The sequence below is a fragment of the Oncorhynchus kisutch genome, linkage group LG12 (assembly GCF_002021735.2).
Source record: "Oncorhynchus kisutch isolate 150728-3 linkage group LG12, Okis_V2, whole genome shotgun sequence".
NCBI classification, from domain to species: Eukaryota; Metazoa; Chordata; class Actinopteri; order Salmoniformes; family Salmonidae; genus Oncorhynchus; species Oncorhynchus kisutch.
Genome location: NC_034185.2, coordinates 48162910 through 48178828, shown reverse-complemented (window position 1 = coordinate 48178828; position 15919 = coordinate 48162910). Strand labels below are relative to the sequence as shown.

Sequence of the window (15919 nt, the reverse complement as noted above, 5' to 3'; positions counted from 1 at the left end):
TCCCATTAATTAAAATCTGGGATATGCGGCCCCACCAAATACATCAGAAAAATACCTAATACTTGATCGATAAGTTTGGCACCAAGAGCATATCAGCCATCCTAAAATGCCCATACTGTTCGCATTGCATTACTGCAACACCAGCGCTACTAACAAACACTGACTCATGGAGACCTTCTAAAAGTAATATACAAAGAAAAAACGTTTATTGTAGTTTCACAGTCATTATTTACTCATGAGACATGACAAACAGGGCAAATCAGACTCCCTTCTCTTCCATACAGGATGTGCAGGAAGCTTATTGAGGCACAAAGTGGTTGAGTCCGTAGTAGTGGTCAGTATAAAGACAGGGTAAAAAGGTTTTACAAAATAAGAAAAAACATCCATGGAACAATATCTTTCTGTTACATAATTGAAAAAAGTATGATTCTGGAAATTGGACAAAAAAAAAGGTGTAGTGCAATAGGTCATTTTTCAAAATAGGGCAAGTAGAAGAACTTGAAGCCTCTTCTTCCCCGAACCGCACAGCTGATGTAAATCACATGGTACACTGAGGGAGAAGGAGAGAAAACAATAACCACACTGTTTTAATCATTTCTGTAGTAAATATATGAAGGTATAGTAGGCCGTCATTGTAAAATAATAATGTGTTCTTAACTGACTTGCCTAGTTAAATAAAGGTCAAATGAAAATAGTAATGCACATGTTGCCTGTATGTTATTTAATCTGCAGATTAATTGTATCAACATACAGTGACAAGTATGTGACAGTGGGGACTCCTACAGACCATTACAGGAATGTTTAAGTTAACATTCCTCCCAAATGCACTGTCCAGACATTAGGATTAAAAAGACAGGAGAAAAGCATGAAAGACGTGTGAAACATAAAATACATTGGACAACACAACCAAGTCAAGGTAAAGTAGCTATATTACCCCCAGGAATGAAGAGAAGAAATCCAGGGACGAAGAAAATGGCACTTGAGACCCCTGTGGAAAAGGTCAAAGATCAAGTTGTCAAAGCCCACAGTAAAAGACAACCAACCAAGAACAGACATCTTCACTGATTTGTGACAACACACCCCACATTAACTGAGTCTCTTACCTGCATCCGGATTCAATTGTATTACGACACCAGTGAAAATGAGAGCTGAGAGAAAGAAAACATGGAAATTGAATGAAAAGGCAATATCTCATGATAACTAACAATAGATACGAGAAGACAATGAGGAATTAAGGGCCATGAATACATTACAATGGCTGACAATCGGTGGTAAAAAAACAAACAAGACATATCTATAAAATATAAAGCGCCGTACACAAACTAAGTGTTCGACTGCAGCGTTCCACAACCCATGCCTGGGCTCCGCGCATTGTTGTTGTTGTAGCCTAATAATAACACCCACAATTCAATGTATCAGCAAACCTTTGGTTAGTTGAATCAAGTGTGTTAGTGCTGGGCTGATACAAAAGTGTGCACACCTTGCGCGTTCCCCCAGGAATGGATTGGTGAAAAACACTGTTGCAGGAGAATCATGGGAGGTGTCATTTCTTTCAGCAGAGGTGGTGTGACTTACCGACTCCAGTGACGAGGAGAAGGAATGAAGCGAGGACCACTCTTCTGTTCTTCTTCACCAGAGGATGAGACGTCCATCTGAGGAAAACGTCAGGGTTTTTGTCAGTCGTTGTGGGTGATTGAGAGTGTTGGTGTGTGAGTACATCCTTGATCTTATGCATTATTGTGGGCATGGTTCAGTGTAAATGCCTTCTTTTGAATTACTGTTTGTGTGCGTAGTTAAATACCCGCAGCACTGTGCAGAGAGCTGGGTGACAGAACTCAAGGTGCTGAACGACCACTGGGAGCTGCAGTAAGACAGAGTAGCAGGATCACTGAGGGGGAAAAAAATGGAATGTTGTACATCTTTATTGATAACATAGAAAACAAGGAACACACATTAACATTTGAGTATGCCATTCTCATCTAGGTAATACCAGATGCAATCACAACACGCCAATGAAGACACACCTGATTTTGAATAAGTTATTGAAAGAGGAATTGCCATTGCTGCCTAAGACTTCTTCATTTTCCAGATTCTGTGTGAGCAGAGAGAGTAAAATGTTAGGTCACCACCACACATTACACCCTGGTATCACTTTGTGTGTGTATGATGGGGCATCACCTGGTACTTCAGACTGCTGCTGTGGTCGGGGGAGCCAACCACAGCAGAGGCCGGGTGAGTCTGGGGTTTGGCAAAGGACAGGGTACCGAACGTCATCTCTCCCCCCTCTCTGTCTTTCTCTCGGCCCTTCCATCCTTCTTTCTCTCCATCGGACACCCCTTCGTCCTCTCCCTCCAGCACAAACGCGTCATCGATACTGAACTGCGTTGCCATAGCTGGCGGTTGCCAGTACTCACACCTTGCTGCTGCTTTGGTTGATATACACTGTGGGTTGAGGGGGAAATTCAGCAAACAATCAAAACGTACAAAAGCAGATTTTCTACCCAAGGGCCATATTTGTGGACGTCAACATAGGGCTCTGATCTAGGCTACACTAAAGTTATGGGTTCAGTGGATTCGTCTTGTGTTAGCTGTTCGACATGTGTGAAATAGACATAATACAGACTTTGGATTAATTATTAGCCACATTGAAGTTTTGGCAGCATGTCGTTTTGAACATAGAAAATTCTGCGATATTTATTAGATTTTTTTTCCATTCGTATTTGTAACGTTCATCTGAACTAAACAGATCTTGCGTAAATCTTTGATAAACCAAATTGTTTACAACTCCATTCACTGTACCCTCCAACCCTGCGATTTGCAAACACATTTTTCGTAGATAAGGACATTAAGCGGCATACGTTACTAGTAACGTTATCCGTTTGAAAAACGTTATAAGTTGTAGAAATAACATAAACAAAAAACGTTGCTGACTAATAATCACAAATGCGTTTGTCGTTAATGTACATTATCTGAAGCTCTAATATAAATTATTGGAAACATTTAAAAGCAACTTTTAATAGCTACTTTAGCACTGTTGCTTTGTCTACATTGTTTGGTTGCACTGCTCCGCTAACGACTAGCAAAAACTTACTCTTTTTCAGGCGATTTAACTTTGACTTTCCGTTTTCAAATAATTACATTATTTACTGTAAACTTTTGTTTGCAATATGTCATACAATCACAGCATACGGACAGCAAAAACTTCCCAAAACTTTAGGCTTCGTATTTGCATCCGGTTCCGGATTGAACATGACTGAGTGAAAAGTATTGGGATTCTAATACGCCCAAATGAAAAGACTCTACTAATCGATCACTGACTTGCAATGTCGATATATCATGTACTTGGGGTAAAAAGGTATTATCCACAAAATAACACATGCACGTGTATTTTCATTCGTTCATGTTATGTTTATAGCATAACAACAAGCGGCACTCGGAAATATTAGATTGATGCATATTTGTAAAAATAAAAATAATAAAAAACTTTATCAATACTAGTCAAGATGAATATACATAACTATACAAAAAAAATACGAAGATAAACTTTAAATCATAAACAGTAATAATACTGGAAAAATATACTGAAAAAAAAATGCAACATGAAACAATTTCACTAATTTTACAGAGTTACAGTTCACATAAAGAAATCAGTAAATTGAAATAAATTCATTTTGACTTAATCTATGGATTTCACATGACTGGGAATACAGATATGAATCTGATGGTCATAGATACCTTCAAAAAAGGTAGGGGCGTGGATCAATATTTGGTGTGACAACCACTTGCCTCAGGCATCTCCTTTGCATAGAGTTTATCAGGCTGTTGATTGTGGCCTGTGGAATGTTGTCCCACTCCTCTACAATGTCTGTGCGAAGTTGCTGGATGTTTGCGGGAATACACTGTCGTACGTGTTGGTCCAGAGCATCCCAAACATGGTCAATGGGTGACATGTCTGTTGAGTATGCAGGCCATGGAAGAACTAGTAAGTTACTCTAGAAATGACATTTTCAGCTTTAAGGAATTCTGTACAGATCCATGCTACATGGGGCCGTGCATTATCATGCTGAAACATGAGGTGATGGCGGCGGAAGAACGACAATGGGCCTCAGGATCTCGTAACAGTATCTCTGTGCCTTAAAGCTATCATTGATAAAATGCAGTTGTATTCGATGTCCGTAGCTTATGTCTGCCCATACCATAACCCCACCACCACCATGGGGCACTCTGTTCACAATGTTCACATCCGCTCACCCACATGACGCCACATACAGTTGAAGTCAGAAGTTTACATACACCTTAGCCAAATACAAGGCTAGGGGGCACTATTTTCACGTCAAGATGAAAAGTGTGCCCAAAGTAAACTGCCTGCTACTCAGGCCCAGAAGCTAGGATATGCATATAATTAGTACATTTGGATAGAAAACACTCTAAAGTTTCTACAACTGTTACAAATATGTCTGTGAGTCAAACAGAACTTATTTGCCAGGCGAAACCCCGAGGACAAACCATCCAGTATTCTTTTTTTTGAGGTCACTCTCTTTTCAATGGGTTTTCTATGTGGACCTAGATTTCTAAGGCACTTGCTTGCAGTTCCTATCGCTTCCACTGGATGTCAACAGTCTTTAAAAATCGGTTGATGTTTTTCTTTTGAGTAATGAAGAAGTAGCCCTGTTCAGAACGAGGGTCAAGTTTAGTGTACTGTTGTGGTGCGCGACCTGAAAGCTCGCTCCACTTTGTTTTCGTCCTGTATTGAACACAGATTATCTCCATTTATTATCTCCAGATTATTTCCATTTAAATCAAATCAAATTTCAAATCAAATCAAATTTATTTATATAGCCCTTCGTACATCAGCTGATATCTCAAAGTGCTGTACAGAAACCCAGCCTAAAACCCCAAACAGCAAGCAATGCAGGTGTAGAAGCACGGTGGCTAGGAAAAACTCCCTAGAAAGGCCAATACCTAGGAAGAAACCTAGAGAGGAACCAGGCTATGTGGGGTGGCCAGTCCTCTTCTGGCTGTGCCGGGTGGAGATTATAACAGAACATGGCCAAGATGTTCAAATGTTCATAAATGACCAGCATGGTCGAATAATAATAAGGCAGAACAGTTTAAACTAGAGCAGCAGCACAGTCAGGTGGAAGTTGAAACTGGAGCAGCAGCATGGCCAGGTGGACTGGGGACAGCAAGGAGTCATCATGTCAGGTAGTCCTGGGGCATGGTCCTAGGGCTCAGGTCCTCCGAGAGAGAGAAAGAAAGAGAGAAGGAGAGAATTAGAGAACGCACACTTAGATTCACACAGGACACCGAATAGGACAGGAGAAGTACTCCAGATATAACAAACTGACCCCAGCCCCCCGACACATAAACTACTGCAGCATAAATACTGGAGGCTGAGACAGGAGGGGTCAGGAGACACTGTGGCCCCATCCGAGGACACCCCCGGACAGGGCCAAACAGGAAGGATATAACCCCACCCACTTTGCCAAAGCACAGCCCCCACACCACTAGAGGGATATCTTCAACCACCAACTTACCATCCTGAGACAAGGCTGAGTATAGCCCACAAAGATCTCCGCCACGGCACAACCCAAGGGGGGGGGCGCCAACCCAGACAGGATGACCACAACAGTGAATCAACCCACTCAGGTGACGCACCCCCTCCAGGGACGGCATGAGAGAGCCCCAGCAAGCCAGTGACTCAGCCCCTGAGCCCCCTTAAAAATACCTAAAATTGGATTAGGAAAGTTGCTTGAAATGTTTGGATCAAGATTACAGGTAACTAACTATATTAGATCATTTGTAGTCATGTTGTGCGAGTTGGAACCGGTGTATTTTCTGATTCAAATGTGCCAAATAAATGGACATTTTGGAGATATAACGACAGAATTTATCAAACAAAAAGACCATTTGTGATGTTTAATGAACATATTGGAGTGCCACCATTAGAAGATCTTCAAAGGTAAGGCATGAATTATATCTTTATTTCTGACTGTGGCTGGATTAATTAACAAGAAGTTCATCTTTAAACCGATGTATAACACTTGTATGATTCATGAATTATTATTATGAGTATTTCTGTTTTTGAATTTGGCGCTCTGCTATTTCACTGGGTGAAGGGATCACTAAGAAGTTAAAACTCAGTTTTTCACAATTCCTGACATTTAATCCAAGTAAAAAAATCCCTGTTTAAGGTCAGTTTGGATCACCACTTTATTTTAATAATGTGAAATGTCCGAATAAAAGTAGAGAGAATGATTTATTTCAGCTTTTGTTTCTTTCTTCACATTCCCAGTGGGTCAGAAGTTTACATACACTCAATTAGTATTTGGTAGCATTGCCTTTAAATCGTTTAACTTGGGTCAAACATTTTGGATTGCCTTCCACAAGCTTCCCACAATAAGTTGGATGAATTTTGGCCCATTCCTCCTGACAGAGCTGGTGTAACTGAGTCAAGTTTGTTGGCCTCCTTGCTCGCACATGCTTTTTCAGTTCTGCCCACAAATGTTCTACAGAATTTGAGGTCAGGGCTTTGTGATGGCCACTCCAATACCTTGGCTTTGTTGTCCTTAAGACATTTTGCCACAACTTTGGAAGTATGCTTGGGGTCATTGTCCATTGGGAAGACCCATTTGCGACCAAACTTTAACTTCCTGACTGATGTCTTGAGATGTTGCTTCAATATATTCACATCATTTTCATGCCTCATGATGCCATCTATTTTGTGAAGTGCACCAGTCCCGCCTGCAGCAAAGCACCCCCAAAACATGATGCTGCCAACCCCGTGCTTCACTGTTGGGATGGTGTTCTTCGGCCTTTGTCCTCCAAACATAACGATGGTCATTATGGCCAAACAGTTCTATTTTTGTTTCATCAGAGCAGAGGACATTTCTCCAAAAAGTAAGATCTTTGTCCCCATGTGCAGTTGCAAAGCATAATATGTCATTTTTTACGGCGGTTTTGGAGCAGTGGCGTCTTCCTTGCTGAGCGGCCTTTCAGGTTGTGTCGAAATAGGTCTCGTTTTACTGTGGATATAGATACTTTGTACCTGTTTCGTCCAGAATCTTCCCAAGGTCCTTTGCTGTTATTCTGGGATTGAATTGCACTTTTCTCACAAAAGCATGTTAATCTCTAGGAGACAGAACGCCTCTCCTTACAGAGTGGTATGACGGCTGCGTGGTCCCATGGTGTTTATACTTGCGAACTATTGTTTGTACAGATGAACGTGGTACCTTCAGGTGTTGGGAAATTGCTCCCAAGGATGAACCAGACTTGAGGAGGTCTGCAATATTTTGTCTGAAGTCTTGGCTAATTTCTTTTGATTTTCCAATGATGTCAAGCAAAGAGGCACTTAGTTTGAAGGTAGGCCTAGAAATACATCCACAGGAACACCTCCAATTGACTCATATGTTGTCAAATAGCCTATCAGAAGCTTCTAAAGCCATGACATCATTTTCTGGACTTTTCCAAGCTGTTTAAAGGCACAGTCAACTGAGTGTATGTAAACTTCTGACCCATTGGAATTGTGATGCAGTGAATTATTGTAACGACGTTCTTCGTTTGTCGAAAGAGAGGACCGAAATGCAACGTGGTGGTTACTCATGTCTTTAATGAAAATATGACGATACATGAAATAACTAATGAATACAAAACAACAACAACAACCTAATACAGCCTATCTGGTGAACACTACACAGAGACAGGAACAATCACCCACGAAATACAAAGCGAAACTCAGGCTACCTAAATACGGTTCCCCATCAGAGACAACAAGAATCACCTGACTCTGATCGAGAACCGCCTCAGGCAGCCCAAGCCTAACTAGACACACCCCTAATCATTAGCAATCCCAATCCTATAAAACCCCAATACGAAACACAACACATAAACCCATGTCACACCCTGGCCTGACCAAAATATATAACGAAAACACAAAACACTATGACCAAGGCGTGACAATTATAACTGACATAATATGTCAGTAATCAATTTTGGGAAAAATTACTTGTGTCATGCCCAAAGTAGATGTCCTAACTGACTTGCCAAAACTTTAGTTTGTTAACAAGAAATTTGTGGAGTGGTTGAAAAACAAGTTTTAATGACTCCAACCTAAGTGTTTGTAAATTTCCGACTTCAACTGTACGTGGTCTGCGGTTGAGGCCGGTTGGATGTACTGCCAAAATCTTTTAAATAATATTGGAGGTGGCTTATGGAAGAGAAATGCAAATAAAATTATGGCAACAGCTCTGGTGGACATCAATAATTGACATCTGTGGCATTGTGTTGTGTGACAAAACTGCACATTTTAGAGTGTCCTTTTGTTATCCCCAGCACAAGGTGCACCTGTGTAAAGATCATGCTGTTTAATCAGCTTCTTGATATGCCACATCTGTCAGGTGGATGGATTATCTTGGCAAAGGAGAAATGTTCACTAACAGGGATGTAAACAAATTTCTACAAAACATTTAAAAGAAATAAGCCTCTGCATATGGAACATTTCATTTTCTTTTATTTCAGCTCGTGAAACATGCGTTTATATTTTTGTTCAGTGTGTATGGGAGCTTTTGCCAAATAACCATGTGATTTTCGGTACATCAACCCGTACAAAGTGCAAACACACAAGACCACTAATTAAACAATAAACAGATAAGTCATTCGTTTTGGAGAGAGCAGGGAAGGGGAGGACACACACATGCTGAATACAAGCAGTAGATGAACCCACGCATTAGGACGTGAACCCTTTTTTTCCCCCAGTTGAGAAAATATATCGTCCTCCTGAGCCTATTTCTGATGCTGTAATATTTGCAAGTGACCTGCAGTGTGAGTACACTTTTTAGATGCCTTTCTAAAGATCTACATATGACTCAATCATGATAGGCCTACTGTTATAAGGATGTCATGGTTAGTTACTCTAGAAATATGATTTCTGATATTGTTTGTGTATGTTGTTATAACTGCAAATGCTATGTCTAATACTTTGCTTGTTGCACTGAGAAATAAGGTGTGGGTGAATGGCCCACCGGATTAGGAAAGAATATGTGAATATGTGCCAAACGAAGCTTGCTTTTGTGTTTTATAGATTTTTTCCATTTCCACTGCCCCTTTGTCCGCAATGTCCCGCCATCCCTTCCTACCTCTTCTCTCCCCCTCTATCTTTCTTCATCATCCCTAGATGAAGATTTCAGTCCTGTCGTGCATCTCCCTCCTGCTCGTCTTTGAGGTAAACACAAAGAGCCAGTTTCCTGGAGAATGATTAAACACACTCTTGGTCTGAAAAGCATGCTAAATGGAGAATCTCTGTTGAAAAGGCTTTTTACTCCCGGGTTACAAAGAGTAGGATTTCTGTTTTACATCATAATGCATATGCTATGATAATATGGACAGGGCAGACCTGTCGCTAGATCAGCAGTTCTACTCTAAGAGACTTTTTGAATTCGGTCCCAGGAGTGTAGGTGTAAATCTGGTTCTGGGAAAACTGGCCCATTTTGAATTGTAATATTAATTCCTGTTTTTTTAGGACAAATGCTCATGTAGCACAGACACCTCATGTACCTTACAACCTCCACCTTCTTGTTTGGTTGTCCATCTCTGTCTCTCAATCCAGCTTTTCTCTTCCTCCGTTGGGGTCCTGCGTGGTGTACCTGGCTCCACCCTGGTCATCCCATGTCTCCCTGGCCAAAAACAACAAAGCTTTGCTGGGGCTAAGATCACCTGGAAATACAATGACTCCCTGGTTCCAGACTACCCAGAATCCTCAGAGCAACTCAAGCTCTCCCCGGATGGCTTCTTTCTGGAAATCTCTCCTGTCAGTGTAGCCAATGAGGGGGAATATGAATGTGTGATCAAGCAGAATGATATGGAGTGGCAAAAAGTGCACATAGTCCAGGTTGATGGTGAGGACACATACTGCCACCTATTTTCATCACAACTGCCTGTGACGTGATGTAGGCCTTTCTTGAAATAGACACTCGGCTTGTGGTTTTTTCACCCATCTTTATTTTAAAAAATCATGTTACAAGTTAAACTCAATCACCGGTTCACTTTGCATTATTTGTGTAAAGTGTACATACATTTTTATACTTAGGAATGAATCTTTGAGTCCATGTTGAGGAGAGAAACAGGACGACAACTTGAGCAGAGGGTTTAGATCACAATGAGTAAGGCATTTAGTCAATTTAAACATACAGACCCAGAATTTCACTCTATTCAAAGATTGCAATTGTTAAAAACTGGTGAAATATGGGGCAAACTTTTCAGGTCAGCAAACATTGCATTCATTTTGAGGTTGGCTCCAGAAATCAACTCCACTGTTGTGCTGTCTTTCATCTTGGTGTCTATCCCTCCAGTGTCCAGCAGCTACATTCTCAAGGTAAACGAAGGGTCCACTGTGAATTTACCTTGTGAACGCCCACCATCCAGCAATGACCAGGTCCATTGGTACAGATATGATAAAGTAATGATGAACTGCACACGGAAGCAGTTGAATCCCGCAGAGACTGGAGAAATGGAGGATGGTGACAGACTAGAATGGCTTTTTGGCCCCTTTGAAAAAGATGTAACAATAACACTTTATGGGGTCAAAATGGAGGATGCCAGCATGTACTACTGTGAGACAGCTGAGGAGGGCAGAGACAGCAGCAACTTGAATACAATTGAGCTAATTGTGGAAGGTACGTTTAGCTAACCTTCTATTACGCGCTCAAACTTTTTCCTATATATATACACACACACACATTTGTTAAATTGGTGTAATTAACAAATGTAACATCAATTGGTTACGAATAGCCATAAATTATAATATTAGTTTGACATTTCTTTTAGCCGTGCCCACCGTTCTTCCTTACTCCTGCGTTGGGTTCATGACCCCCTGGGAATCGTGTCAAGACGAGACCAGCAGGTCGTGGGAGGCCATGTTAAAAGAATCCCTCAATGAGTTCTCCATGAAGCTTTATGCTCATCTCAGCCAATCGCAGCCCATGAAAAACCTGCTCTTCTCTCCAATCAGTATCAGCGGGGTGTTAACCCACCTGTTACTAGGTAAGAGAGGGTGGGGTTTCTTTAAAAGGGAACATGGGGAGGGGTTGTCCAAGTGCACTCATACTCTAGACCTCAGTTTTTTTCTTTTTAAATAAAGCAACATTCTTGATATAAACTCTTACTGTGTGAATAATAGACTCATATGGAGCCAAGTAAAATACATACTGTATCATTCTCTCTCTCTCTCTCTCTCTCTCTCTCTCTCTCTCTCTCTCTCTCTCTCTCTCTCTCTCTCTCTCTCCCGCCCCCTTCTCTCTCTCTCTCTCTCCCTCTCTCTCTCTCTCATTAGGTGCTCGTGGCAAGACAAGGAGAGACATGGAGACAGCTCTCTGTCTGTCTCACGACTTCTTCTGCGTTCATTCCGAGATGAAGAAACTGAAGCTGAAACTTCGGGACACACTGAAGATGGCCTCTCAGATCTATTACAACCCTAGTACTACCAGAGCACAATTAGTACTCATGATAATTATAACTTATTCTCCAGCTATAACTTCGAATTCTCATCGTATATTGTCAATTTAACCATGAGTCGCCGACACCCCTTAACTCACTCTCCCACATTCCCTCTCTCTCCCACCTCAGACATGAAGTTGAGTGAGTCCTTTACCAACCAATCCATGCAGTTCTACGGTGCGGATCCAGTCAAATTGACCAATAGTAGTGAGGTAAACATGGAAATGATCAACAGTTGGGTGGCGAAGCAGACAAATAATAAAATAAAAGAGCTGGTCGACTCTGTTCCTGCTCACACCGAACTGGTACTCCTCAATGCTGTGTATTTCAATGGTCAGTATTGTGTGTGTGTGTGTGTGTGTGTGTGTGTGTGTGTGTATGGTGTGTGTGTGTGGTGTGTGTGATCAAAGTAAGCTCTTGGTAAGCACCGATGCTCTATCTATCTGATAGACTTCATCCTATTTTAGCGGATATGGAGTTTGTGGATTGAAAACATATCTGTTTTAGGTCAATGGAAGATGAAATTTGATGAAAACTCCAAGAAGTCTCCATTTGTGAAACTGAATGGTGATACTGTGAAGGTGCCTGTCCTCTACAGTGCCAAATACAAATTGGCTATGCAATACGTTCCAGCACTGATGGCACAGGTAACCATTTTGATTACACACACCCACAACTACATGCATAGATACACTATAGGCAGTCACACACACAATCTACATAACATTCTGACCTTGTCGTCACCCATAGGTGGCGATGTTCCCTCTCTCTGGCGACAGTAGCCTGTTCATCCTGCTCCCGCCCACTGCCAAGCTCTCTGACCTGCAATTGGTGGAGGGGAAGATGACGGACAGGGCAGTGAGCCAGATGGTGGAGCAGATGAATCAGGTGTCTCCCCAGGCCACCGAGGTCACTCTGCCCAAAATCAAACTGGACGTCCGGACCGAGATGAACACCCTGCTAAGGAAAATAGGTCTGTCTGTATGGATGTCATGTCTGGGTCTATCTGTCTGTCTTTTAGCTTACCTGCTGCTTGACTGCAACACTTTTGTTGCCTTTTGTTGTAGCTACCTGATTCAATTCATCACCAAGCCCTTGATTGGTTGAACTAGGTGTTTGTGCTTGGCTACTACAAACATGTGCACGACCAGATGCAGGAATGGATTTCCCCAGGTCGTTCTAAGTCAACCTAAACCAACAAAACAAATTCAAATCATTTATATAACTCTGGTTTTTCTTGATTTGCCTCTCTCACTTCTCTCCCTCCCTTTCTTCGATCTCCCTCTATCCTTCCCCTTTTCCCTTCTGGCCCTCTTCACTCTCCTTCTCCATGTCCCCCTCCTCTTAATCCCCCACCTCTTTCTTCCCTTAGGTTTGTCGGAGCTTTTCGACAGTGCCAACCTGTGTGGCCTCTACCCCGACAACGAATTGCTCCTGACGGACGCCCGCCACCGGGCCTTCCTCTCCCTGACGGAGCAAGGTGTGGAGGCTGGTGCGGCCACTTCCCTCTCTTTCTCCCGCTCCTTCTCTTCCTTCTCAGCCCTCAGGCCCTTCCTGATGATACTGTGGAGCGACCAGGCCAAGGCCCCACTGTTCGTGGGCCGAGTGACCGAGCCGTGAGAGGAGGAGGAAGAGAGAGATGGAGCGAGAGTAGCATGCATATAGAAAAAGCCATGTTTGCAAAGGACAAGGACATTTGCAATAACATTAGCAGTATTAATTCATTGAGAGATTGTGCTTTTTGACGATACTGTACGTTTAATCATCAGTACGTTTCATCATATAATATAAATCGATAAAGACTCTATAATGACATGTTCATTGTAACTTCGTAGAATGACTATCAAAGTGTTTTAATATACATGCTTGCGAGGGCTCGCTGTAGGTTGTCACAAAATGCATGACTTATCAAAGAATAAAAGGTGACATCTCTCCACATGTGGTATGGAAATCTTTTTGGGGACAAATGTGCCATTTAAATCACTCTTCTGTCCAACAACATACATACACAGTAAGCCACTCAAACGGGTTCAGTTTATTTTGAGAAGTAGTTCCACAAAGTCACCACAGAATGGCAATCACACCGTATGTTCCACATAGAGATTGACAGTACAGGATGTCAGTGAGTACACAGGGATGCTGTAACAATAGTCCTCCCCCTCCACCCAGTCTCCCCATTCCATTAATGTCATTAAAGGAAGACAATGTCAATATCTATGACGATAAAGGTTTTAAAGCAACGGCAGAACCGAGAAAATCATCAAATTGAGCAAGTTACCCTGAATAATCCCTTATTTTTTTCTTACAAACAGTAAATTACAAACCAACGAGTACACAGCAGCGATTATAGCTGTACCAGATTTGATTGATGATACCATGTCAATGATATCAACCATAAAGAAATTGGCATTGATTAATGTTAGTTACAATGTTAGTTACATATGCATATACAGTGGGGAGAACAAGTATTTGATACACTGCCGATTTTGCAGGTTTTCCTACTTACAAAGCATGTAGAGGTCTGTACTTTTTATCATAGGTACACTTCAACTGTGAGAGAGACGGAATCTAAAACAAAAATACAGAAAATCACATTGTATGATTTTTAAGTAATTAATTTGCATTTTATTGCATGACATAAGTATTTGATCACCTACCAACCAGTAAAAATTCCGGCTCTCCCAGACCTGTTAGTTTTTCTTTAAGAATCCTTCCTGTTCTCCACTCATTACCTGTATTAACTGCACCTGTTTGAACTCGTTACCTGTATAAAAGACACCTGTCCACACACTCAAACAGACTCCAACCTCTCCACAATGGCCAAGACCAGAGAGCGGTGTAAGGACATCAGGAATAAAATTGTAGACCTGCACAAGGCTGGGATGGGCTATAGGACAATAGGCACGCAACTTGGTGAGAAGGCAACAACTGTTGGCGCAATTATTAGAAAATGGAAGAAGTTCAAGATGACGTCAATCACCCTCGGTCTGGGGCTCCATGCAAGATCACACCATGTGGGGCATCAATGATCATGAGGAAGGTGAGGGATCAGCCCAGATCTACACAGCAGGACCTGGTCAATGACCTGAAGAGAGCTGGGACCACAGTCTCAAAGAAAACCATTAGTAACACACTGCGCCGCGATGGATTAAAATCTTGCAGCGCACGCAATGTCCCCCTGCTCAAGCCAGGGCATGTCCAGGCCCGTCTGAAGTTTGCCAATGGCCATCTGGATGATCCAGAGGAGGAATGGGAGGAGTTAATGTGGTCTGATGAGACAAAAATAGAGCTTTTTGGTCTAAACTCCACTCGGCGTGTTTGGAGGAAGAAGAAGGATGAGTACAACCCCAAGAACACCATCCCAACCGTGAAGCATGGAGGTGGAAACATCATTCTTTGGGGATGCTTTTCTAAAAAGGGGACAGGACGACTGCACCGTATTGAGGGGAGGATGGATGGGGCCATGTATCGCAAGATCTTGGCCAACAACCTCCTTCCCTCAGTAAGAGCGTTGAAGATGGGTCGTGGCTGGGTCTTCCAGCATGACAATGACCCGAAACACACAGCCAGGCCAACTAAGGAGTGGCTCCGTAAGAAGCATCTCAAGGTCCTGGAGTGGCCTAGCCAGTCTCCAGACCTGAACCCAATAGAAAATCTTTGGAGGGAGCTGAAAGTCCGTTTTGCCCAGCGACAGCCCCGAAACCTGAAGGATCTGGAGAAGGTCTGTATGGAGGAGTGGGCAAAAATCCCTGCTGCAGTGTGTGCAAACCTGGTCAAGAACTACAGGAAATGTATGATCTCCGTATTTGCAAACAAAGGTTTCTGTACCAAATATTAAGTTCTGCTTTTCTGATGTATAAAATACTTATGTCATGCAATAAAATGCAAATTAATTATTTAAAAATCATGTAATGTGATTTTCTGGATTTTTGTTTTAGATTCCGTCTCTCACCGTTGAAGTGTACCTATGATAAAAATTACAGACCTCTACATGCTTTGTAAGTAGGAAAACCTGTAAAATCTGCAGTGTATGAAATACTTGTTCACCCCACTGTATATGACAATCTTTACACATGCAATTTATATTAGAATGTTAAGATGCATACGTTTTTTTTGTTGTCACATGATGAACAAAGTCTAGTTCGCTAGACCAACAACATATCAAAATAAAAGGCAGAGATAGAGAGAATCTGAGTGAAAATAAACCACCAGATCACATTACATACATAAAAAACCTTGAATGCATCTTTGACAACATATCACATAGTGACATCGGAGATGTTTATCATTTGATTATTCATTTCACTGTTGTTGCTGTGCGTGGAGAGGCTTCCTGTGTCGTCAATGGTGTGCATAGAGAAGAACAGATTCCGCCCTCTCCACTCCAACGCCATCTTTGTCAAGGTCAATCAACGTACGATCTTGGTGA

General features: G+C 42.0%; 2 protein-coding genes across 5 annotated transcripts; one reads left to right on the top strand and one right to left on the bottom strand.

Moving 5' to 3' along the window:
- Positions 1-178: 178 nt before the first annotated feature.
- On the bottom strand, positions 179-3261 carry LOC109900353 (transmembrane protein 134). Of its 2 annotated transcripts, none has more exons than XM_031837696.1 (8): positions 3092-3261; positions 2179-2442; positions 2025-2092; positions 1802-1861; positions 1576-1652; positions 1104-1148; positions 935-988; positions 179-550 (listed from the first exon to the last, which is right to left on the bottom strand). In XM_031837696.1, exons 2-8 carry the CDS (start codon positions 2389-2391, stop codon positions 468-470), a joined length of 600 nt encoding a protein of 199 aa, XP_031693556.1. In that variant the 5' UTR covers positions 2392-2442; positions 3092-3261; the 3' UTR covers positions 179-467. The 2 variants fall into 2 exon arrangements, with proteins under 2 accessions (XP_031693556.1, XP_020351637.1); XM_020496048.2 differs by having other exon boundaries at positions 1802-1888; positions 3092-3260.
- A 5396-nt stretch (positions 3262-8657) lies between these two features.
- Positions 8658-13426, top strand: LOC109901090 (plasma protease C1 inhibitor-like). 3 transcript variants are annotated; one of them, XM_020497116.2, is made up of 11 exons: positions 8753-8820; positions 9080-9220; positions 9605-9893; positions 10085-10157; positions 10347-10670; positions 10822-11037; positions 11327-11470; positions 11620-11823; positions 11998-12137; positions 12241-12463; positions 12863-13426. In XM_020497116.2, the coding sequence occupies exons 4-11, from the start codon at positions 10154-10156 to the stop codon at positions 13108-13110; spliced, it is 1503 nt and encodes a 500-aa protein (XP_020352705.1). In that variant the 5' UTR covers positions 8753-8820; positions 9080-9220; positions 9605-9893; positions 10085-10153; the 3' UTR covers positions 13111-13426. The 3 variants fall into 3 exon arrangements, with proteins under 3 accessions (XP_020352704.1, XP_031693545.1, XP_020352705.1); XM_020497115.2 differs by lacking the exon at positions 10085-10157 and having other exon boundaries at positions 8658-8820; positions 9173-9220; positions 12863-13422; XM_031837685.1 differs by lacking the exon at positions 10085-10157 and having other exon boundaries at positions 8687-8820.
- The last annotated feature ends 2493 nt before the right edge of the window (positions 13427-15919 follow it).

Excerpts from the sequence above, each read along its gene's own strand:
- LOC109900353 (XM_020496048.2), bottom strand. The coding sequence starts at position 2,391 with ATGGCAACGCAGTTCAGTATCGATGACGCGTTTGTGCTGGAGGGAGAG. Across the intron at positions 1,653-1,801 it reads CTCTCTGCACAGTGCTGCGG|ATGGACGTCTCATCCTCTGG; the intron begins GTATTTAACTAC and ends CGTTTTCCTCAG. Across the intron at positions 989-1,103 it reads ACAATTGAATCCGGATGCAG|GGGTCTCAAGTGCCATTTTC; the intron begins GTAAGAGACTCA and ends CCTTTTCCACAG.
- LOC109901090 (XM_031837685.1), top strand. The coding sequence starts at position 9,173 with ATGAAGATTTCAGTCCTGTCGTGCATCTCCCTCCTGCTCGTCTTTGAG. Across the intron at positions 11,471-11,619 it reads TCAGATCTATTACAACCCTA|ACATGAAGTTGAGTGAGTCC; the intron begins GTACTACCAGAG and ends CTCCCACCTCAG. Across the intron at positions 12,138-12,240 it reads TTCCAGCACTGATGGCACAG|GTGGCGATGTTCCCTCTCTC; the intron begins GTAACCATTTTG and ends CGTCACCCATAG.